Below are 25,350 nucleotides of genomic sequence, written 5' to 3' on the forward strand. Positions count from 1 at the left end.
TTATTTTACAAAGCAACAATAGAAATGAAAACCCTTGCCTCCAGTGTTTCATGGATGAATGTCTATACCCTGTACCTTCTCTTAAAAAATCTCAGAAGTAGCTATTTCTATTGTCATTGTTGGTTTACATCAAATTATCAGATTATCAGTTTCAAAGTCTGCCTCGTGGAAGATGAAAGAAGCATTGCATGCTTTAACTGGAATCCTTTCACAGTGCAGCTCTCTCCCTTCCAAATCGTTTTGAGACTTGCTACGTACGTCTAAACAGGGAAGGAGCCTGCCATGCTGAGGTTGGTCGGATCCAAAGTGAACATTCCTAAATCTATGAGCTTGTCACCACTTAGAACGCCAGGGTATCTTACCACCAGCAAAGATAGAAACCTTCATATTGGGAAGATTGATTAAAGTAATATTTAGTTTTAGAACTAAGGAGTTCTTTCGGAAGTCAGGCTTTCAAATTCCAAATAAGCCATTTGGTAAAACTCTATGGCAGGATTAAAACAAAACAAAACACAAACACAAAAACCTTATGTCTGATTTTGATAATAGTCCACCTAAATGTCCCAAAATGCAACTGGGGGTAAAGATCTATTTACACTGGTATTGAGGATGTACAGCCTTCCTTCTTGGGGGGACAAAAATAAAGTCTAACAGCATTTAACTCAGTCTAAAAATCCTGCTGAACTACAGTTGCCCTATCTCTATGTATTAAAGCAGCATAGACTTTAACAGCCTATTATAAAATGAGACCAGACAATACAGCTGTACTGGTTATTTTACACTTTTGGAGCTCTAAGTGTATGTACACAGTAATTATGATATACAACGTGTCTGCATTGCCTTTTGAAAGAACGGTTTAGGAGATTCTTGCCTGAGAAGTTCTCTTCCTTCCCTACAAAGGGCTCAAAGGACTAACCTTCTCCTTTTGCCACTGACTAATTTCTAGTGACTGTTTTAATAAGATGAAGATCAGATTCTGTTTCCTATCCAGTTCAGAGACCTTTTTAAGAAGGAATAAGATAACCTAGCTAACATGTTAAATTGTGTTTTAGTTCTATAATTTGTCATTAATATTCCAAAATATAAGGCTTTTCTCCGGATAAACTTTGCTGATTGCTGCATTTTCTCATATTCTGTGTCGTACTGAAATTTTAATTATTTACATTCCTTTTTTTCCTGAAGTTTGGAGTAATTGCCTAAAGAATATTCCCCTTACTAACTTAAATAATTTGAAACATATGGAAATTTTGTTTTCTAAACTCCCAAAGAGACTGAGAACTGAGAATTCAAGCTATAAACTAAGCCTCCTCAGTTTTGTTGCTTCTTTTCCCAGACCCCAGAATAACACTTCTCTCCCACCTTTATAAAGTATTTCCCTTGGGTCTATAACTTTTCTATTCCACCACCATTTAGATGACTTGTCCTCAGGGATATGGCTGTGCTAAGAGCCTCAGGAAGAAAACCAAGATTAGTCACCAGGCTTGCAGAATCCTCCCTGATTCTGTTTACGAGGATGGCTGCCAATTCTCCAAACGTGCTCTGCACTCATGTTCTTTTCAGGGTCACTCTGCTCGCACAGCACAGATTAAACACACAGCCTCGGGACTCTCAGTGTTGTGAGGAGAAGCATTTACATTCCACTGACAGCGCGGGGTGTCAAAGGAAGCCATCTGCTCTGATTTAACGACACAAGGGATAGCTACGGCTCTGAGAAGAGAAAGAGAGTTACAACGTGGCTCACCTCAGCCAACCACTCCTCTGTGCGGCGGACCTGGGGAGGAATCGCCTCCAAATTAAGAGGCATTTTTATCCTTAGAGGTTCTTAGAGGTTGGCCCTCTACCCAATGGTTTCACTGTTCTCTTTTATTAAAATTTCTTTGCTACCGTTTTTTTAGGCCTCTTCCCCTGGTCTCAGGAACCTAGAATAAATCTAGTATTTCTACTACAAGGTGGCAACTAGATCTTTGATTATTTGTACATTCTACCCAGGCCATTCATCTTTTTGATATTCTACAATGAGATCAGCTGTAAAACACTTTGGAACTAAAAGGTGGTACACAGGGGAAAAAGGAAAAGTAATTAAAACCTGAGGACTTAATCTGTCCCTGGCATCTGACAAGTCACCTCATTTTAATCTTCACACTAGCCTAATGATACAGAGATCACTGCCCTTAATTAAAAGATCTTTTAAGTAATTTGTCCCAAGTAACAAATTACTTAAGCAGCAGATCCGGTACCCAAATGGTCAGGGCTTGTTCAGTTATGCACAGATGCATCCTAGGTAGAGCACTATATAGCTGTAAGCCCAAATCTACCCTGAATTTCAACTAAGTTACCCTTATTCGACATATTTACACACTGAGAGATGAGTAATAATAGTTATTTTACACTTCAGGTCTCTTGCTATGGACAGCACTTATATAACCAGCTGCGTTTCCCTGCTTGTCGGTGTTGGTTTAATTTTTTGGGACTTTGCACGTCAGAATAAACTCCAACGAAGTAGGCTGAGAGGTGGAAGGATTTTGTTTGTGAGTTCTAGGAAGGTGCCCAGCACACAGTGGCTGTCTGGGAGGTAAGCTGTCTCTATATACTGTGCCTGCATAGACCCTGAAAAATTCAGGGGGAAAACAAAGAAAAGGACCCATAATTCACAACTTTCAGTCCCATGCTTTTAACACCCCAGCATGTCTATCAAGAAATAAAACAAGGAAACAATGCAGAAAATCTCCCAGGGTTGTTGCTTATATAAAACAGCCGTGTGCCACCCTCCAGTTTCAACACAATGTTATCAGGCGATGATTAAGAAGGTAGCTGTTTCCTCGCTTCACAGTGTCAGAAAACAAGGTATCAAGCCAACAACTCCCTTTGTAGGTGCGGCACTGAGATTGCAGCCACATAGTGCTTCCAACTGTAAATATTAATGGTGAAGGAAAGAAAGAGATCTTCCCCGGCTCTGGGCTGCCTGAGCTCAGCAGATTACATGACACTCTGGCATGATTTGCTGAGATGTAGAAAATTGAACTTCTTGTTAACAAGTTTCCATGTATTTTTTACTCCATCAGCAGGTTCTTGAATCAATGCCTAGATTAGGTTTGACTAACATCAGCACAATTTGACTTTGATGGAAAGTTTAAAATTTATAATTAAAAATTGTACATCCATTTGCTAATTTCCAAGTAGAAGGAGCTAATCCTTCTGGAAGCTATAGCATTTACACCTGGTTCCCCAAAGCACCACTTATACCTGGTTCCCCAAAGTTCTTTTGCTTCCTCCTGGATGAAGAAGTCTATAATGCTTTTAGGACACTGGGGAACACTTAGGGGCAAACTAAGAAGGCCTTTTACATTTCACCCACTGCCAAAGGATTTAAGGTTTCCATGAGCTTGGAAGAATGACAGGGTTGTTTTTATACTCCTTTTGAGATATTAATTTCAAAACCATTATATAGGAGCTCCTATTTTCTTGTAGATTTAAAAGAGTGGACTCAACATTGTTTATGTGAAAACACGCATGCATATTTTACTCTATATAAAGTATATAAGTATGATTTATAGTTCCTGCACTCAATAAATGCCGGTTGATGAGGATGGTGATACAGGAGTCCCTAAAATGCACTTAAGCTGTCCCACTGCAATGGCACATTACTACCCATAAAGTCTGGCGCAAAAAGGTTATCCTACACTGCCATGTACAAAATCAAGGAAGGCAGCACTACCTGTGTACAAAATGTTATAAAGTCTACCTACTTTTATTTATAAGAACATGCTTTGGGGCTTCCCTGGTGGCGCAGTGGTTGAGAGTCCGCCTGCCGATGCAGGGGACACGGGTTCGTGCCCCGGTCCGGGAGGATCCCACATGCCGCGGAGCGGCTGGGCCTGTGAGCCATGGCCGCTGAGCCTGTGCGTCCGGAGCCTGTGCTCCGCCATGGAAGAGGCCACACAGTGAGAGGCCCGCGTATAGCCCCCCCACCCCCCCCAAAAAAAGAACACGCTTTGAATTGTGTAGCAAAAGTTCTAATTGGCGTATTCTCGGCCGTGGACTCCTACAGTTCATTACATGCCATGTTTCTGTCTTAGTGTGTGATTTCAAGATCCAAACTTTTCTATATTTAGAAAGCTGCACTCAAACAGAATATAGCATCTTCTTCTCTCCTGTCAACTTCAGAGTTCATGACACGTTGTAGGTGCTCGAGTTATTTTTGACTGAATTGACAAATTAGATAGCATTGTAAAACAAATGCAAAAGCAAACTTGACATAGATGACGAGCAGCTCCTGATCTATCCAGGTGATACTTGGTTTACTTGTCAGGTACAGAGGAAGACCTGGTAGATCTGCGTGTCAAGGCCCACCTGGGCCTCACTTTGAACTCAGAGAACTCAGCAGGAGCCTGTCATTGTAATTGCAATCTGTGACCACTGGAATGAGTAAATCAGTGAACAAATACCTTAAAAGGGAATCGGGCCAAGGATGGTGTCCTCGTCAAATCTGCTCTAGCTAACAGTGCCATGTGAGTTAATAAGCGGGACACAGCCTACTCCTCCCTCCCAGAATATTTTAGTTGATCAGGGAGCCACTCAAATGCTTTGCCCTTTGTAAATGCACATCACCTTCGTGACTCTCACAATGCCTCCCAGGCTCTTTACATCCCAGAATGCCTCTGTACAAAGGTGCACGTTATAGTCCCAACCCGCCCCCACCGCCGTGGTGGGAATCCTGCCAAGCACGTCACCATTTCTGTCTCAGGGCAGAAGACAAATTATATGCAATTACTCAGAACCTGTACCTCTTGAGCTCACCCCACAAGGTGAGTGGGAAGCTCAAAGTCATCACTTAGGGTTCTGCAAATACAATATTAAACTGAGATGCGTATATTGGTTTCTGTAATTCAAGAGCATTTATTTTGGTAATTTAAGTGGCAATGGAGTTATCCCAGTTCAAACACACATGACCTTTACCCTCAAGAAGCTGCAAATTAGGATAACGTACATACTGCCAGCTGTGAATATCTTTAGCGTTCACAGGACTTAACTGGTAAAAATAAATAGGTACTGGATTCCATGAGAGCCACAGAGGAGATTTTACATTCTATTTTCCATTTCCATTTTTTCATTTTCTCCCTGGAAATGTTCTTCAAAACATTCCAGAGTTCCCTGGATGCAGTTTGTCTCATGAAAAACTTGCATTTCTTTAAACTATATATAATGGTACCTATTTCAAACACCCATTTTACAATTAAGAAATGCTAACATTTGTGAAATATTTGGGTAGGGCAGTCTGCTTAAAAACAACCTCCAAGTGTTGTGTTTTATAATTTAGGAAACAGAAACCCAAGATTGTATTTTGGAGGAAAATCAGTGATGAGTCTGAGTAAATCACTTAACTTGTTTGGGCCTTAGTTTTGGCATCTGTAAAGTGGCAACAACATTCCTACTGATGTTAGGATTAAATGAGATGCTACACGTTGGGCACTTTTGATCATCAGGACAGCTCGACATCAGAGAAGGCCCAGCTCCTGTAGGAAGAGACAGCAGGGGGCCCTGGTCACCTGGTCCCTGAGCCAGTGGGGTTTCCTGGGCTGGTGACTCTTCTTGGGCAGTTGATGGTCCACTTTCAGAAACTTCTGGCTTCCTTAGCTCTGAAAATAGATGGCACTAACCACAGAAATGCTTCAACCACCTCCTGCTTGGTCTAGGGTACATTTTATAAGGATTTGCACAATTGGGACATTTTAAAAAAGTGACTAAATGTATTTATTAATTTTATGTACTTTAAGATGATGAATGATAGCAGCATTAGTCTATAGCCTCAGAGAATCTTTTCTTCATGGTGCTGATCCAGGGAATTTGCTCAATTTTTAGGGAAGGGAGACAATCTGAATCTCCTCAGACAAAAACATGCCTTTGGTCCTTTGAGAAGAAAAGGGAGAGCATCATGGGCCTGAAAATCCTCAATTAATGAATAAGAACTTTAGAAAGATACAAATGAAGTTTAAAAAAATGCTTAAATCCAATCGTAGTTAACAAAACGATGGCTAGAGGAAATTTTAATTGGTAGAAAGCAAAAATTAAGTTAAAGAATATGTGCCTTTAATAAGCTAGTGAAAAAACAGCCCCCCACCCCACCAAATCTATTCAACAAAACTTCCTGCCTGAACAGTATTAAAAAAAAAAATAGAATATCTGAAACAAGGAACAGTTTGTATTAGTTTGAGTTCCAATAGGAAAGAATAAGACTGAGAATATCATTGAGGCGTTTTCATCAGTCAAATAAAACCATCATTAAAGAAAGGTGCTACCATTTTTGGTGGAAGGTAATCCTTCTAATCAAAGTGAGTGGCAGCCCACAGATAATCACAACCTATTGGTAATAATTTAGAGGAAAGCATGGAGAGGCCTAAATCATGTTATTAGGAAATGACTCTTCCTTCTCGGGCTGGATTTCAACAGGAGCTTGGATCCATAATCTTGCCCTAGCTTGAATTTATCTGATTTTACATCCCATCACTTCCCAGCATCCTTCATCTGTCCTAGTCAGGCCTGGTCACTCTGTGTACTTCACATCATCCAAACTTTGTTCCCACAATCGCATCTTTTCTTGTGACCTTTCTTCTCTCTTGAATGCTCTCCCGTTTTCTGTCCTCCAAATAATCTTTCTCGTATTTTATGGCCTCGTTTAATTCCCATAACCTCCATGAAAACTCCCCCTCTTGGAATAGCTCATAGTGACCAGACTTCTGTGAATTCATACTGTGCTTTTACTCAGTAACATAAATTAGGGGCTGTTTTCAATATGTCTTGTGGTTTCTCTTTTTCCTCTGAAACTAGATTGTTGTTTTCTTGAAATTCTTAGAGCAGGGATTATAGATTCTATTTCCCTGATTCCCTGCCCTCCTTCCTCACGCCCTGTGTCCAGCCCACTGTCAGACAGGTTGTAGAAATGCATGCGTGGATGCGGTGGTTACTTCTTTGACTCTCGGGGGCAGGCGACGGCACTGACTCGGCAGTTCCCTGCGTCGTCGCAGGACGTGTGCAAGGACAAAACTTTGGATTTCCTGCTGAGAGGCCCAGAATGTCAGCTCATCCCACGGGAGCAGTTACTGCAGAAGAAGGTGGCTCAGAGGGAGGATAAGTTGGCAATGAGGAGGAGGGAGTGGACGGCTCAAACCCTCAGGTGCAGCTGAATTCGAAAAGGGTAGAACATTTGGGCACTTCTTTGTGAGGCTTGTCTGACCAGACAAATTGTGAAAAATGATAAGCTTTGGTCTTGCTAATGGTGTTCTCGGGGCAAATATAGGCATTTCATCCACGTCCCCGGGCACGTGTGGCAGCCGTAGGGCCCTTTCTACTTGGGAAGAACTCTAGCTCCTTCCCGGGTCCTCCTTTTCTCCTGGCACCACCTGAATTTCTTCGGCATCTTTCCCTCTCTCGTTGCGTAGGGGCTCTTCAACAGTCAGTCCGACGTTTATCGTCTTTTGGGATCAGTGCCATAAATCTCCCTCCCTGTCTTAGGTCTTTAAAGCCTCTTTCTGTTGATCCCGAAGGAAGTTTATGGCTCTGATGGCTCTTCTCCAGGTTTCCTTTCTCAAACCCTTGAGATGCAGATGCAGTTATACAAAGAAGAATTCATGATCATCTAGGCAGTGGGTAATCATAAATGCAGCATGGCCCTTACACACGAACGAGAACTTGGGATCCTGAGCTCTCTTTGCTAGCAGGCACACAACTTTATTTGTGACTTAATTTCTTCTGTGAAAACCAATTTAATTAGCCCTTTGGTAACAAACAATCAAACAAAACCAAAAATCATGTCAGGAAAACATGAGTTTTTGTTTTGTTAAGAAAATTCCTGCTCATTCTAAGACCTGGGTCAATTATCTTCCATGCGTAACTCTCCCTGCCCTCCCCACCTCTGTGTAAACCCCATACCACAGATCATTCATTCGTCCATCTATTTATCCCTTCAGTAAGTACTGAAGCACCTGCTCTGCCAGGCAGGATTGCCAGGCACTGAGGTTTCAAAGTTAAACAGCCTTCCTGAAGCTCACAGCCTCGAGGAGCATCTGCATCGTTGCTCCTGGGTAAGTGGGGCACACGACCCAGAGCCTGGATGCTCGGTGCTACACCTTCTGAACTGGATCTGCTTGGGAAAGGTGTGCTTAACCCCTGACTTTGTGTTCTCATCAGTAAAATGGGAAGATAATACCACCTAAGCCTTGGCATTTTTGTGACAAATAATTAAGATAGTGTGTGAGATGCCCTTAGCACAGTGGCTGGCTCAGAGTAAGCTCTACAGTTATTAAACTTTATTAGCCTTGTTACCATTAAATGTTATGATGGAGGTGTGTTTGGGATGGTGTGGGAGCGTGAAGGCACTCCCAGCCCTGACGGGGAGGGAGAAGAGAAAGGAAGCCTTCACTGGCAAGTTCTGAGCACATATATACTTGACCAGGCAAAGAAGGATGAAATGAGAATTCAAAGCTCACAGAGCAAAGAGCAACAGATTCTTTAAAATGCCTTTTTTCAAAGTTGCAACAGTGGTCAGTTCCTACTGGTTTTAGAGGAGGTGAATTAAAAGGACATGGATTTTAACAATTCAACATATTCATCTTTGAAGAGAAGAAAACTTACACTCCTCTCCTGAATTACTAAGATTTTTAGGGGCCCTATCCATTCTTCTATAATGGAATGCTTTCCTAAAAGCAAAGAGGAAGTCAAATTAAATATATCCCAGAGGGCTGCTCTGAGAGTGTCCTTGGGTGTCCACGTGACTATGTTAGAGGTGAGAGCCCACATCTTTATGAATCTAAGCTTCCTCTGGGAAATGGTTCAGGAAAGAGCCAATTTATATCAAATTTCACTTCAACATGAATAATAGGGTTTCTGTGCATTTGTTTCTTGGATGGAAGTAATGTTCCCCTAATGGAGAATGTAGATCACTTATCCTCAAGACCCTACCATCACCAAAGGGGTTACTAAAGACCAAGCCTTGCCTTTTTCGTTCAGTGAATTTGGCGGGGAAAATGGGCCAAATTTCTGTACTTAATATATGCACTATCAGTTTCATCTTAATTTTAATAACTATGGGACAGGCTGAATACACACACATACACACAAACGGTTCTCAAAGTTAGAAACTGCCACTTTGAACTCACCTCAAAAACACTTCATTCATTATATTAGTTAGTTAATATTTATTATCTACTACACACGACATCAAGTTGGCTATTGAAAAATTTGAGGGAACATACTAGCTTTAAAACAGATGTTTTCCTGAGTTTTAGGTATCAACCAGAGTGATTTCATTCATTCATCAGAAATTAATATGTGCTTTGCCACCTTGAATAACAAATATACGGGTACCTCAAATTTCCTTTATAACATAGTCTTGCTATCAGCATAGGATTATCAAAAAATGTTAGGGGGGCTTCCCTGGTGGCGCAGTGGTTGAGAGTCCGCCTGCCGATGCAGGGGACACGGGTTTGTGCCCCGGTCCGGGAAGATCCCACATGCCGCGGAGCGGCTGGGCCCGTGAGCCACGGCCGCTGAGCCTGCGCGTCCGGAGCCTGTGCTCCACAACGGGAGAGGCCACAACAGTGAGAGGCCCGCGTACCGAAAAAAAAAAAAAAATGTTAGGGGAAGTGGGTGGGAGTAATATTATTCAGAGATTTATGTGCAACTAAATTAAAGTCAGGTAGACAATGAAACAATCATGAATATGCTTTCCAAATGATCAAATATATTTCTTTGCAAATAGCCTGTTTGTTTTTGGAGGAGTTATATTTAATACGGTGCTTTCTTCCTCTATACAGTTAGTCTCCAATAGATTTCCATCCCACGTGAAATAATCTGTGGTTCAGTCATTACAATGTGAGAAGAAGATAATAGCCATGATCCTTATGCCTTTTTAGAAGGAAAGAATTTTTCTATTTTTTTCAAGGTTGGGAAAATAATATACATATAACCCATAAATATACATTATGAGTCACAAAAGTGTCAAGGAAAAATAAAGTTAAAACAAGTATGAATTTCAAGTCAGGTATCTTGATATTTAAATTTGTTCACATATGAAATTTCCTAGAGTGTGCCTAGTTTTTGGTTCTCCCAAAAAAGATTAGCAATGGATTCAGTGAGCTGCAGCCTCCTTTCCTAAAGCCAGTATAAGTCAGTCGAGAAGAAAATCCATACTGTATGAGAATTTACACACTCCATTTTTGAAAAGAAAAATCAGGAGAAACTAAATTCATGTTATGTTGAACTAGACAACATCATGATATTCACTTGCATAATAGTAGTCTTCAGTTTTGTTGATCACAACTCTGTTTTTAATAGATGGAACCAATGCCAAAAGTTTTTCTTGAGTAAAAAGCAAGCGGAATAACTCAAGAAAATGATAACAAGATGCAATCAACTTCATTATTCACTTTGAGTCATTTTGGTAAGTTAATTGGTTTGTAACGTGGTCATCTGATTTCTAAAATGATCTGTGATCGACTTCAGTGACATTCTGAAGAGAATGGAAGTGTGTCAGGTAGAGATGATGCTTCTCCGGGGGGAAAAACTAGGATGTGTCTCGGTTTTCCTAGAACAATGTCAGTTCAGGCTGTTGTGCCAATGTAATTATGAATAGTGCTTCTTTTCCCTCTCAAAGTATTCCCGTTGAACAATAAGTAGTACAGTCATCCGTGTCATAACCAACACACGACATTACGTTCACTTCAAATATCTCCATGGTTTACAGAATTGGAGAACTGTGTGGGTGGAGCTATACGTGGAAGTCACCCAGTTCCCTTAGTCCAAGCTCTTCAGAGCAGGAGCGTGTCTTTTGCGTCTATTTTAGTTTCTCACCAAGCTTGGCTCAGAGCCTTGTTTATAGCAGACCCTTGATAATGGTGGATGAATGGGTAAATAGCTGATTTTAGAAATCAGTTTCCACAAAGTCCAATATTGTAGCAAAAGGCAAGGATCACTTCAGGGAGATTTTTTTTTTTTTTAATGATGAGAACTGATTTGACAGGTAGCTAAAAAGCTGTATGATTTGGTTAGCTAGTCAACTCAGCGGCAGACTTCAACCTGCTTATTTCCCTCTGCTGTCTGTGGTTTAACACCAACCAATTAATTCACTTACGCCTGCAATCCAGGAGCCCTGCTCCCTATCGCTGGTTTCCGTTCTACTTTGGACACATGAAGAAATGTGTTCTGACATGAAGAAATGTGTTCTGAAGGTGAAACTCTATGTTGCATGATTTCTGTGAAGCCGGTGGCGATGACCTCACATTAAGAAATGAAGAGCATTAATTATAGTTGGTGAAGCAGAAATCTTAATAATGTGTGAAAAGATGAAAGGAAAACAGATTAGTGAACTGAATCAGACCTGATTTCAGTGATTGAGATACATCAAAATAACATTTAAGAACCTTTTCCTGTGTTAGTGCTATATTTACTCCTTCCTGAATGCTAATTAGTGGAAACTCAGTGAAAAGTGACGGGGCTTTTTAAAACTGTGATTTGAAGAGAATGTCATTCTGGGTGCCTCTTTCCTGAAAGTCAAATTGAGAGCCCAGAGAGACTGCTGTTCAGAGAAAGATGCTGTGCCCTTGGCCAGTGCTCTGTTCCCATCAGGAGCTCGAGGATGTGGGCCGGTCGGCGTCACCCTTGACATCAGCCTTCTGGATCAAACACGACCCTAATTCTCTCAGAAACCGTGCATGACTCTGTCATCCACAAACAACCCCAAGTCCCAAGTCCCTGCCGAGTTTATTTTTCTTTTCTGCTTTGCTCTCTTAATTTAATGAATTTTGTTTAAGTTTATTAGTATAAAGAAGAATTTCCTATCACTTGCTAGATTTACTGTGTTTCAATGAATGGTTCCCACCCTGGAAATCTGGGACTTTCTGAACAGGTTCCCTCAATCAGGCCATCTATTCATTTACATGAATGTTCAGACTCTTCATTTAGCCAGAATAAAGAGGAATTTTGTTGTTAGACCCATCTGCCCACTCCTCAAATCCCCTGTCTTCTATTACACAGTCACCTCCCTTTTCCTTCTAGAGGTGTCGCAAACAGTCATAGGCACCAAAGTTTCAGGGTTGAATTGGAAAGAAGTTCCTGTTTGGTTTTCCAAACCATTCTTGATGATGGCTAACATTTTTTATTTTTGCCAATTTGGACCACAATAACAAAGGAACTCCTGCTAATTATCCCTACATCCCCTTCTTAATTGGTGATCTCAAACCTTTCTTTAGCATGAGAAATGGAAGACTCTGATGAACCCAAGCTCTGATGTTTCCTATATATTTGGCCTTGAGCAATTCAGGTAACCTCTTTAAGTCTCTATTTATCTTTAAATAAAGATAATAATGCCTCTCAGCGTGATTATGAGGGGGAGAAACTGGAGTTATTAATGTAAGTAGTAGAAAATGTGACAATTTTTTTCTTTTTTTTTGCGGTACGCGGGCCTCTCACTGTTGTGGCCTCTCCCATTGCGGAGCACAGGCTCCGGACGCGCAGGCTCAGCGGCCATGGCTCACGGGCCTAGCCGCTCCGCAGCATGTGGGATCTTCCCAGACCGGGGCACAAATCCGCGTCCCCTGCATCTGCAGGTGGACTCTCAACCACTGCGCCACCAGCGAAGCCCGAAAATGTGACAATTTTTAACCTCCCACCAAAGAAAACCACAGGACCAGATGGTTTCACTAGTAAATCCTACCAAACATTTAAAAAAGAATTAACTCCAGACCCCCCTGGCAGTCCAATGGTTAAGACTCCATGCATGCAGTGCAGGGGGTGCGGGTTCGATTCCTGGTCAGGGAACAAATATCCCACATGCCGTGCAGTGCGGCCAAAAAAAATAATTATTATTATTTAAAAATTTAAAATATAAAAATAAAGAAAAGAATTGACTCCATTTCTTCTCAAACTTTTCCAAAAAAGTGGAGAGGAGGGAACATATCCAAAATCATTTTATAAGATCAACATGACCCCAATACCAAAGCCAGACAAAGACACCACAAGAAAAGAAAACTACAGGCCAATATCCTTGCTAAACATCAATGCAAAAACCACAACAAAATACTAATAAACCAAATCCAACAACATATGAAAAGGATTGTACACCATTATCAAGTTAGATTTATCCCAGGGATGCAAGGATGGTTTGACATATGAAATTAATCAGTGTAATACACCACATTAACAGAATAAAGGGAGAAAAATCACATGATCATCTCAACTCATGCAGAAAAAGCATTTGACAAATCTCAATACCATTTTATGATAAAAACACTCAAAAAACTAGGAATACAAGAAAATTACCTCAACACAATAAAGTCCATAAATGAAAAGACCACATACTCAATGGTGAAAAACTGAAAGCTTTCCCTCTAAAATCTGGAAAAAGGCAAGAATTCCCACTCTCGCCACTTCTATTCAGCATAGTAATGGAAGTCTGAGCTAGAGCAATTAGACAAGAAAAAGATATAAAAGTCTTCCAAATTGGAAATAAGTAAAATATGTCTGTTTGTAGATGACATCTTATATGTAGAAAACTGTAAAAACTCCACAAATAACTTGTAAAACTAATAAACAAAATGAGCAAAGTTGGAGGATACAAAATCAACACACAAAAATCAGTTGAATTTCCATACACTAGCAATGAACAACTAATTAGAAAAGGAAATTATTAAAACAATCCTATGTATAATAGCACCAAAAGTATAATTCACTTAGGTATAAACTTAATCGAGGAGCTGAAAGACTTGTACACTGAAAATTATAAAATATTAATGAAATAAATGAAAGACGACACAAGTTAATGAGAGGACATCCTGTGTTCATGGATTGGAAGAATTAATATTGTTTAAATGTCCATATCACTTAAAGCTATCTACATATTCAATATAATTCCTATTAAATTCCCAATGACATTTTTTTCAGAAAAAAAAAAAAAAGCTAACATTTATACAGAATCTCAAAGGGCCCTGAGTAGCCAAAACAATTTTGAGAAAAAAGAAACCTGGAGGCCTCACAAGTTTTGATTTCAAAATATACTACAAAGTAATCAAAATAGTATGGTACTAGAATAAAGACAGGCATATAGACCAATGGAACAGAATGGAGGGCCCAGAAATACACCCTTGGATCTATAGTCAGCTGATCTTTGACAAAGGTGCCAAGAATACATTACAGGGAAAGGATGGTCTCTTCTCAACAAATGGTGCTGGGAAAACCAGAAATCCATGTGCAAAAAACTGATATTAGACTCCATCTTACACCAAACACAAAAATCGAACTCAAAGTGGATTAAAGACCTAAACATAAGACCTGAAACTGTAAAACTCTTAGAATAAAACATAGGGGAGAAAACCCCTGACATAGGATTTGGCGATGATTTCATGAACAAAATGCCCAAAGCACAGGCAACAAAAGCAAAAATAGACAAGTAGAGCTACATCAAACTTAAAAATTTCTGCACAGCAAAGGAGACAAACAACAGAGTGAAAAGACAACCTATGAAATTTCCAAGAAAATACTTGCCAACTCTCTTTCTAATAAGGGATTAATATTCAGAATATGTAAGGCACTCCTACAACTCAGTAGTAAAAAAAAAAAAAGCTAATTAAAAAGGGGGGAAGGACATGAATAGACATCAAGTAAGGCATACCCTCTCTGAGCCTTAGATTCTTCATCTTTTATAGAAAGAAGTTGGACTAGATGGTTTATGAGAACTTTTTAACTCTTTGATTCTCTGTTCTGCATTAATAATTCCAAATTTAGGAGAAGCATCCTGGCACTTATCAGGCCCTTCTTATGTAATAGGTAAAACAATATGAAGTTGCCATGTTTGCAAAATATGCAATTTCATGTGGTTCTGTCTAATATTTCAGTGTCATGTACTTCTGTGTAATGATTGAAAGAGAATTATCTTAATATTCCTTTAGAGGACACCCTACACTTACAATGGAATATTTTTCTAACATCATGATTTTACCATAAGAGTTAAAAAAGAAAAACACCACCCAAATAAACTTCCCCAGATGCTCTATTTTTCCCCCGGTTATTGCCTTGATTCGATTACAGATCTTGCCTGAAACTGACTGATTGCAGAGCAATGCCAACCGCAAAGTTGGCTCTCAAAAGCATGTGAAGAACAGGACAAGCATCCAGGCCCAGTCCATTCTGGCTATGGATGATAAAGATCCCTTTCAGAGGGTGAATGAGGCAGAACTGATGGTGTTAGTCTTTCAGTTTCAAAGGAAGCAGCATAGTAGATTATTGTATCAAAAAATATATTCTTTTTTTTTAAATTAATTAATTAATTAATTTATTTATTTATGGCTGTGTTGGGTCTTCATTGCTGTGCGCGGGCTTCTCACTTTGGTGGCCTCTCCTGGAGGGCATTATGCCAAGTGAGGCAAGTCAGACAGAGAAAGACAAACACTGTATGATCTCACTCATATATGGACTCTAAAAATGTTGAACTCAAAGAAGCAGAGAGCAGAATGGTGGCTGCCAGGGGCTGAGGAGTGGGGAAAATGGAGAGATGCTGGTCAAAGGGTACAAACTTTCAGTTGTAAGATGAATAAGTTCCAGGGATCTAATGTACACCACGGTGACCATATATAGTTAATAATACTGTATTCTTGAAAGTTGCTAAGAAAGAGGATCTTAAATGTTCTCACCACAAAAAAGAAATAGTAATCATGTGATGTGATGGAGGTGTTAGCTAATGCTAAGGTGGTCATCATTTTGCAAAATACAAGTGTTTCAAACCAACACACTGCACACCCTAAACTCACAGGATGTTATATGTTAATTATATCTCAACAAAGCTGGAAAAATACTAAAAAAATACAAGTGAACAAAATTCAAAAATACAAAAAATAATACAGATATGGAGAATAAAATGCAAAAGTTCAATAGATCTATAATAAGACTCCGAAATGTATACTCCCAGCTTGCCATTGTCTCTTGAACTTCAGACTGGAATATTCACACTAACTAATAATTGTACTTGGATAATCCATTGATCTTACATGTATTCATTTATTCAACTAACAAAAATTTAAAAAATAAGATTCACCAAATTTAACTTTTCATGTACTCAATTTACAGCTTCTCCCAAACAATCATAAGATCTTACTGCTTGAAACTTTGTTAAATGAAGCCCTTTCTCTACATCCCGTTTCACTATAGAAGGCAGCTTAAAGTGCCCTGCCCTTTTGTCTGTATCGCTGCAACAGCCTCCTAAATGTGTCTTTATGGGTCCAGTCTTGCCCTGCTTTGAATCCATTCTCTCCTTAGAAGCCCAAGTAATCTTCTAAAGTGCAAGCGTAATCATGTCACCTCTCTGTTTGAACCCTATCAAAGACTCTCCATTGCTCTTAGGAAGAAAAGCCTAGGTCCCTGACACGGCTTCCAAGGACTCACTTCCGCTGACTCTGCAGCCTCAGGCTTACTCCGCCCTCCCCGGCCCCCACCCCCGCCAACTTCACATGGCCACACTGCACACCTCTGCAGCCCCTTCTGCTGACATGCCCCCTGCTATTCCAGCCCTCCTGACACAACCTCATGTCTGTTCGCCTTTGAATCTCCCCTTAGGCTTTGGGACTTTCTTTGACCTTCTGCCTTTAAGACTGGGCAAAAATGCCCCTCCTCTGTGCTCCTCTAGAGCTGGCACTAAGTTCCATCCTAACACGGACCCAGGAACTCTCCTCCTCTGTTGACCTACATCCTCTATAACAGCGGTCCCCAACCTTTTTGGCACCAGGGACCCATTTTGTGGAAGACAATTTTTCCACAGACCCTGGAGGCGGGGGCGTGCAGGGGGATGGCTCAGGCAGTAATGCCAGCGATGGGGGGATGGCTCAGGCAGTAATGTGAGCGATGCGGAGCAGCAGGTGAAGCTTCAGCTCACCTGTCCACCGCTCACCTCCTGCTGGGCAGCCGGCTTCCTAATGGGCTGTGGACTGGTACCAGGGTTGGGGACCCCTGCTCTACAAGACCCTCAACTTGCAGGCAAGTGCTGTGTCTAATCTACAGTTGTATTCTCAGTACCTAGTCCAGGGCACAGCACATAGTAGGTATTCATCAGATATTTGTTGAATAAATCAAAAGAGTAAAGTGGAGAAATGAAATTAGTCCACATTAGTAATAATTTTGGTAGTTGAGAATAATTTTCATATTTCTTTCACTGGTTTTCTTCCTAAATCACTAAACTCAAATTTTATGTATAACCATTTCTAGAAGAGGCTCCATTTAAATTTTGCAAAAAAAGCTGAATAACTTCTGTTTTAAAACTCAGACGTGGCAAAAGGATCTTTAAATACAATTTAGTGAAGAATTTGGAAGGTGAGAGATATTGGTTGCCCTTATATTGAAAAAAAAATGTATTTATAAAAGGTTTATCACAGTCCCTGGCACAGAGAAGGTTCTTGATAGTGTTAAGTGAATTTGTCTTTCTGTGCTGTCAAAACACTAATTTCTCCCAACCTCCCTGTTTTCTCAGCTTCCCTGTTCTCCAAAAAGGAGGGTGATAAAAACCACTCCTCATGTACACACACAGAAGGAAGAGGCATGGCCAAAGACAGAGATATAGCCTTGTTTAGTTCAAATGTTGAACCTTAAAAAAGAACAAAATAAAAAAATTTTAAATTCAACTACTATAGGTTATGCTTCAGAAATGGGGTCTAGAGGAGTCTGTGTGAGTTTCTGTCACTCAGGTGAGAGGGCCCCTCCTCAGAGCCAAGTTAACTATGGCTAGCTCTGGTGGGGACAATGCAAACAATAGTAAGAATAATTGAGGATGTCATCAATACTAGAATTACAACTAGAGGAATACCTGCCACAGAGGGAAAGTATGAATACATGGAACTTTGACCTTGACTGCCGCAGGTGTTTACCTGCAGTAACACATCTGGGGAAAGAGACCACAATTCAGGGTGATCAGCACAGGTACTTCTGTGTTCATTATGTGGGGTGTGTGTGTGTGTGTGTGTATGTGCGCGCGCCTGGCTTGTGGACATCTTAGCGTGCAAGACACAGTCAAGCCAAATGAAGACAGTTATCAGAGGATGAGGAGTAGAGATACACAAACAATGGTTTTATTTTTCTGTGCAAATGTGCAAAAGCCATAGTCACACACAATGCAATTGAAAGTACAGAAGAAGACAGAGAAAAGGGAGTGTTTTTAAGTCAGCTATGACAAGACATTGGAAAACAGAAAAGCAACTACTGACAATTACAGTGACAACAGAGCCATCAGAATTGTACAGAGAAAGAGATGGTGAGTGATTCTTAAATATATTTGGAAGGAAACATGTTACATTTGGAATGACCTGTAAGTATATAATTATGGATATGCCCAATGGGAGCAAATGTGAACTCTGTACATGTGGTCTTTGGCTGTATCAATTTTATGCTTACTTCAGATAATATGGGAATGCAAATATTGATGGGAAGGTTTTCCCCACGTCTCTTGCCATGAAATCTAGCTTTGGAACAGACCAGCTGAGATGGCAGGATGGCACATACTGTGTGGAGGCGAGGGGAGCAGGGAGTAGAAAGGAAAGACTTCAACATGAGTCTCTCCCAGTTAAGTGCCTGCTAGCACTCCACAGGATAAATTTGCTGCATAAAATCTTCTATTATTGTTGAAAAATAAAACTGAAGATATTTCCTTTTCTTTTATAGTATACTACTTTGTAATTTTGATTTCATGGTATAGTTAAGTTTACCTTGGTAATTTCCAAAGAAAAACAAGTTTCTTGAAACAATTGGGACTAAATGAGTATTGGATATCACCCAATGGATAAATTACCCTCATATTTTCAAACCAGGGCAGCTCCTAAAGACACAAACACATTTACAAAATGATATTTGGTGGGCCATTGTTATTATAGTTGCTTTCTAAATTAATTCATAGGATCAAATTAGTTTCCCTTTAAATGAACACAAATAATGGCTCCTTTGGAAGGTATATCCACACAAAGATATTTAGCATAAATGATAACATGCAGTGTGGAAGCAATAAAAATATTAGCAAATAAAGTTATTTTCTAATTACTATTTTATATACTCTAAGCAAGAATATATTAATCTTTGCATACTTTATTAATTTACTTTGTAGATCTGTCATTTCAGGTATTTATTTTAAAAAGTCATAATGCCAAATATACTTTGATTATAATAGGTACTATGCTTTTTTTCTCAGATAGTTGAAGAGGATAAATTTACTTGCAAATTTTAGAAAAATATGCCTCCAAGAAATTCAAACTTTATAATTTACATTTTTAGTGTATGCATATACAATAATGCTTATTTCTTTATTGAATATGCATTGAAAAGCAATTGAGATTAGTCCATGTGATAGAAATGTCGATAAGCTCATAAATCTGTAAGCAATTAACAAAAAGTTATTATTTGTATAGAAAATATTGCAGGAAAAAGAAATGGAGAAAGGTTTTATCTGCCATTTTTTCTGAGGAAGGAAGGTTTTTATGGAATTGTAAATTATACTGGTGAGGTATATAACTTGAGAATTGATACGAATTGTATTAGAAAATTTTCTTTCTAGATTTTGAGGGATTTCATGGAATTTCCCACTTTCTCTTTATATATAGTTTTAACTTACCCGAGAACTGGCAACACTTCATCTGAACGGCTTGTATAAGAGCATAGATGGATACAAAAAGTTTAATCAGTAATTTTCAAATTGTCATGTCATGAATAATAGATAGGAATGAAAGAACATAAATGACTGAGGATGAGGGCGAATGAGGGCAACTTATATTGTAAAAGCACACACAAGAATGGGGTGTGGGAGAAAGTTGTTTCTTACTGCAGTGGTCATTCAAATACAGAAGCGCTAAGAATGATGGCACATTTGTACTAAATACTCTCAACAGTGAGATGTTTCTGCTCATATTAAGAACAACAATTCTTTTTGCATTTAGAGCCGGAATAGGTAAATACTTGACATACTCATAAAGTGCTTGCAATATGCTTAAAATAGTCCTTGAATTTATTTTGATTTTCAAGATGGTTTTTATTTCAAGGCATCTCTTGAAATTCATGGCTTTAAAGTTTGGGAATGTTCACAGGTACGTCAATAATCATCCTGTTCACCCCACTCGACCACGGGCTCATCATTCATGCGCAGAATGAGGTAAGAAAGAAGCTGGAAGAGGTTCTGCCAGAGCAGGAGGGAGACATAGAAGGAGAGGCCGCTTACGTCCAGCTCACAGCGTGCGCCGGCGAAGGCCAAATCACAGACGCACTGGAACTTGTTCAGCAAGTCGTGGCATTGGCCTCCATTGAGGCAGGGATCGGAGGCACACTCATCAATGTCCTTTTCACACCTTCAAAACGGAAACAGCAGAAACCCGGGCCCCAGTTCAATAAATTGGCTGTGAAATGAATGGGGAGGGAGAACTCTGGCCTGATTCACCTAGACCAGCGTGGTGTAATTGACCAATCCCCATGCCCTTTGTTGTATATGCTCGATAATGTGGGAGATAATCTTCAAAATTCCTTTCACAAATTTTTCTTTTAATGAAAATAATTTGTACACACACACACACACACACACACACACAGACGCACACACAGTTAATTAGAAAGAGAAAACAGGTGCAAATATCTGGAAACCAAGACAAAATGGAGCCATGCATAAGTCAACTTCTCCCTCAAGAGTGTTAGTGTCGTTGCCACCTTATGAAAGTTCAGTTTATCGGGGTACACAGGGACCAGGAGAGTGAGCTGTAGTTTTTCAACCTAGCGTCTACAGAGCAGACCTCCACTGCAGCTGTGAGGGTTCTGATGCATCAGTGCCCCCAGGCGAAGGGGTAAAGCCCCTCAGAAACAGAAAAATGTATTTGGTTTATTCTGAGAGATTTGGGATTATTATCCTTGGGAAACCCATTTTTAACAAAAAGCCAAAATAGATAATAGAAGCTTGCACTTGCTAATAAATCAGTTTCATAGCTAAGTGTAATATTTGCATGCTCAGGGAGAATGATTTTCAAAAGCCAAATTTTCCAAAAACAAGTGACATCAATTCTAAGGTAAATAGAAACTTTCCTCTTCCCCAGGACACTGTCATTTCCCCCCTAATTTTCCATGAACTACTATGTGTTTTATTCAATCACTCCCCAATCACTCATTGAGTAGATATTTATTTAGCACCTAACCATGTGCCAAACCCCCTGCTAGGCCTTGGGATAGACGGGTAACTGAGGCGTCTTTCTTACTTTGGGAAATTCATACAAAACCTCAGCTTTGGGAATCTCTATAGAGCAGCTCACAAGGTTGAAGTCCACTGTAAACAATTTTTCATTCCCCACCTCCTAAGAGGTAAGCGTGCGTGCCTGGGTCATCCACTAATCCCTAGGCTCAAACTGAAGGGATGAGGTGGTAGGTTGGGCAGGGCCAACCCAAGGCATAAAGGGAAAAAGATTTCTTCCCAGAAAAACAGCTCCTTATCCCCTTAGATACCAAGCATAGCTGAGACATATTGTTTTCCTTTTTTGGCTTAGGCTTCTGGGCTGGAAGGAGACTCCTCTGATTAGACCGGAGCATAACTCGGCAGCTCGAGGGAGCCTGCCAAGTACTCCCTGCCCTGGGTGGGCCAGAGTGTTCACAGCATCAATCATGTACAACCTGCCAGGGTGACAGCACAGAGTTGGAGGTCTAACCCGACAGAAGAGAAGGCAATTTGTTAGAGGACAGCTTTTCAATATCTTTGGGCTTTATGGAAGTCACATCCCCCCAGGCCTTGGGAGACTGCCCAGTATTTTCTAGCTTTCCTCCAGCTATTCTTTCTCTATTTCTTATCTACTTCTCTTTTGAGCTGAACAGTGCACAATATACACACAATCATTATAAACATTATTGGAGCTTTCATTAGAGGTTATTAATAGGTAGAAAATCAAAACAAATAAATCCATTGGCATCCAGTGAATTAACTAATGATGGAGAAGGACTGTGAAAGCACAGAATCCATGGGACATGTGTTCACTATTTTAGAAATCCATTTTCAGTAGAGAAGTTTATCCGGATGAAAAGACTCCTGGGAGAGGAACAGAAATGCTGAGCTTCCTTTTCTTACCACATTTCAAGTCAACAATTTGAATTTAAATGCCAGATACCTTTCTTTTTTTAAAAAACAAATAAACGTTGGAGGAAAGGGAAATGTTTGTTGTAAATAGGAATGAGGTGTGAGTAGTGGAGAAAAATAAGCCAAGGCTTTGAATGAGTTCTGTGCATTGGCCATTAAACATTAATGTGCCATTAAGCATTAAATGGTGACATTGAAGGCTGGAAGTAACCAGCACTTAAATATATAGTTAAAGTGTTGTTCAAATTTTAGGACAAGAAAATCTTTGCAGTGTTTTTGATATATGTGGGATTGGAGGCCAACCGAATGGTCTCTGGGTTAATAATATGGTGCAATGAAAAGTGGAACGTGACTCTAGGCTACACAACTCCGTGCACATGGATACTCGGACTGCCTGTGCCACTTAGAGCCCACCACTGAAAGCAAGCCGTGAAGGCTAGAGCTAGCTAGCCAGCCTTATCATTGAATGTCGGAAGGGAAAAATGCAGGTGTGGCCAAGATTGCCTGCTGTTTTGTAAATGTGACAAAAGAGCTGTATCTCTGTGGTGCCCAAAGAACTGGTTGAAAAAAAGAAAATTCAAATTAATCCAAACTCTAGTTGTTGTGGAGCAAAAATATACCCATTATTTTATTAACTACTCTTTTGGGGAAAATTAATTCAGTCAAGATCTCTTTGTCCAATGTGTTGGACTTGAACTGATCTAATTTGTTCGGAGGAAGTTTGATCAGAGATCAGTATTATCTTACCCTGCATGATATATGAGATGGAGGAGAACACTTTCCCTTTTCTTTTAAGTGTTGCAAGTAAAGATTTAGTCACACATTTATGCTAGCACATCTACAGGTGAGCAGAGGCTTTGAAGGCAGTGCGACCTTGCAGCAGCACGTGTCTGGATTGGCACCTGACCTGTCACTTAACCTCTTGGCTTCCGTTTACACAAATGCAAAATGGAAATAATAACAATTAGAGACAATAATAACACTAACAATAATAACAATTTGCCCGGTGCCTGGCACAGCACTAGAAAAAAATGGCTACGTATGTTACCTGCTGTTATAGTATCTCTACCTCGTAGAGCCCCAGTTTATTACCATTCTGGGAACATTGATCCCCTTGGGAATCCGATAAAAGCTACGGAATATGCACCTTCTTGCACTTGCCCTCACCTCGGCCAGTCAAATGTATATGCAAATTTGCCTGCATGTTCAGCAAGTCACAGACCAAAACCAGCCAGCGATCAACCCCATACCAACAATCCCGGCATTGGGTACAGCAGAGCTGAAGGGTTTCTCTGGGAAAGGTAGATTCATCTGGATAAAGTGTGTATACTTTTAGGGTTGAAGGTAATTCTAGGGGCAATCTTTAAGGTTTATTACATTCTCCCTTCACCAACAAGCGTGTCTACATCATGTACTAGAGTTAGTGGGACAGAAACACGCATCCAGAAGTACCTCTAAAAAAACAATATCACATTTTACGGTTTTCGAAGACATATTTCCTTAGTTAAGTCAGCTAAAAAAGCGTTCTTGACTTTGACCTAAACTGTAATTTTTCTTCTTTTTTATTGTTTGTCTCTGTCCGGACCTATATTTCAGCACGGATTTTCCTATGGGAACTGAGATGAAAATTTAGAGGAGAAATAAACTTTGCATAATCTCACTGTTGTTCAGCCCAGGCTTTTCCCCTATAAAGCTCTGCTGCGACTCACCATTCCCCAGTGAAACCTGGCCAGCACACACATTTTACTTCACCCTGGAACTCTGTGCAGTTGCCGCCGTTATAGCACGTGAGGTTGGTCTTCTCATTCCCACAGACTGCTGAGGGTAATCTGGTGTATCTAGAGAGAAAAGTAACAGCCACACTGTTCACCTTGCTCATTTCATTTATGAAAACGTTTTAGAAAAGTTCATGTATATAGTCAGTGCCAAACTAACTAGGTACTCAGTCTGGCTGAGCCACGAATGCTTAACTGTGCTGTTTTGTTCCAGAATCACCTTCTCAGTCCACAGCTCCTGCTGGAGGGCTGCGCTGTTCGGAGCATGGCTATCCATTTTCCACTGCTACCCAGTGTTCATTCGTGAGATAAGATCTATGCCGGGTGGGGCGGGGGTGGCAATTAATTTAGCGCCGGAAAGAAACTTTCTATAGCTAGGGCCAGAGGAAAATTGCATCTCCATAAAGGCCAGGAAAAAAAGGACAGGACTCTGGTACCCAAGCCCTCATGTGATTTCTCCATTGCCTTTCACAGCTGAAGTCCAGTTGCCCTGCCAACACTTGCTGCCCCCATCTAATAACTCACAGCTCATCAGAATGCAAGCCATGTGCTGTCCAGGAGGTTTGTACACGGCACTCAGTGGTGACCACGTGTGAATTCTGAGCTTGGCTCTTTTGTTTATCAACAGAGCTGTATATATTAAGGAATCCTTATAAGGGTCAGAACAAATTGTTAGAAGCTAAGCAGACCTTTACTGTGTGATAAAATCCAGTGGTGTGAAGGGACTGGTTAAAAAGATTTTATGGTGTTCATGTCCTTCGACCCACTGTGCATGTTATGCATGGAACTGGATACATAGTTAATATTCAGGGAATATCAGATGAATCTAATTTGTCCTGCTGTGCGTGCTGCAGCTAATATGGAGAAACCGGTCTATATGTGTCTATATGTGTCTCTTCCCACAAGAGCTAATCAATTCGACTTTAAACCAAACTTAAGGTAGATAGCTAGTGGGAAGCAGCCCCATAGCACAGGGAGATCAGCTCGGTGCTTTGTGACCGCCTGGAGGGGTGGGATAGGGAGGGGGGGAGGGGGGGAGATGCAAGAGGGAAGAGATATGGGAACATATGTATATGTATAACTGATTCACTTTGTTATAAAGCAGAAACTAACACACCATTGTAAAGCAATTATACTCCAATAAAGATGTTAAAAAAAAAAAAGAAAGAAAATATCCTAAGGGCTTTTCAAAGGAGCCAAAAGCGGCAACCAGCATTGAAAGACGTCAATTAGCAATGCAAATATGAAGCTTTGCATACATCATATGTTTAATAAACAATTTTGAACCTCATTACAAAGTACTTTTGAATCAAAACTTTAATCTTTGAAAACTTGACTTTGATGAATTAGGCAGAAAAGATACTGCAGCACTGGTTACTGGGGCATATTTGTTTATTTTACTTATCCAAAGTCACCATGGCAGTACTATTAATTTTGATCCTGAATGTCTTTTGCTTGTAAGCA

General features: G+C 40.2%; 1 protein-coding gene across 5 annotated transcripts in view; it reads right to left on the bottom strand.

Annotated features, from left to right (window-relative positions):
- Nucleotides 1-25,350, bottom strand: part of CRB1 (crumbs cell polarity complex component 1) — a 264,792-nt gene that overhangs the window by 11,342 nt on the left and 228,100 nt on the right. For all 5 annotated transcript variants that reach the window (XM_029230014.1, XM_029230018.1, XM_029230015.1 and 2 more), the window contains 2 exons: nt 23,821-23,949; nt 20,228-20,354 (listed from right to left, as the gene is read on the bottom strand). In XM_029230014.1, the coding sequence (XP_029085847.1) occupies nt 20,228-20,354; nt 23,821-23,949 (256 nt within the window). The remainder of the gene's footprint in view (nt 1-20,227; nt 20,355-23,820; nt 23,950-25,350) is intronic.

The sequence above is a fragment of the Monodon monoceros genome, unplaced genomic scaffold, assembly GCF_005190385.1.
Source record: "Monodon monoceros isolate NGI ecotype Baffin Bay Population unplaced genomic scaffold, NGI_Narwhal_1 Super_Scaffold_18, whole genome shotgun sequence".
Taxonomy (NCBI): Eukaryota; Metazoa; Chordata; class Mammalia; order Artiodactyla; family Monodontidae; genus Monodon; species Monodon monoceros.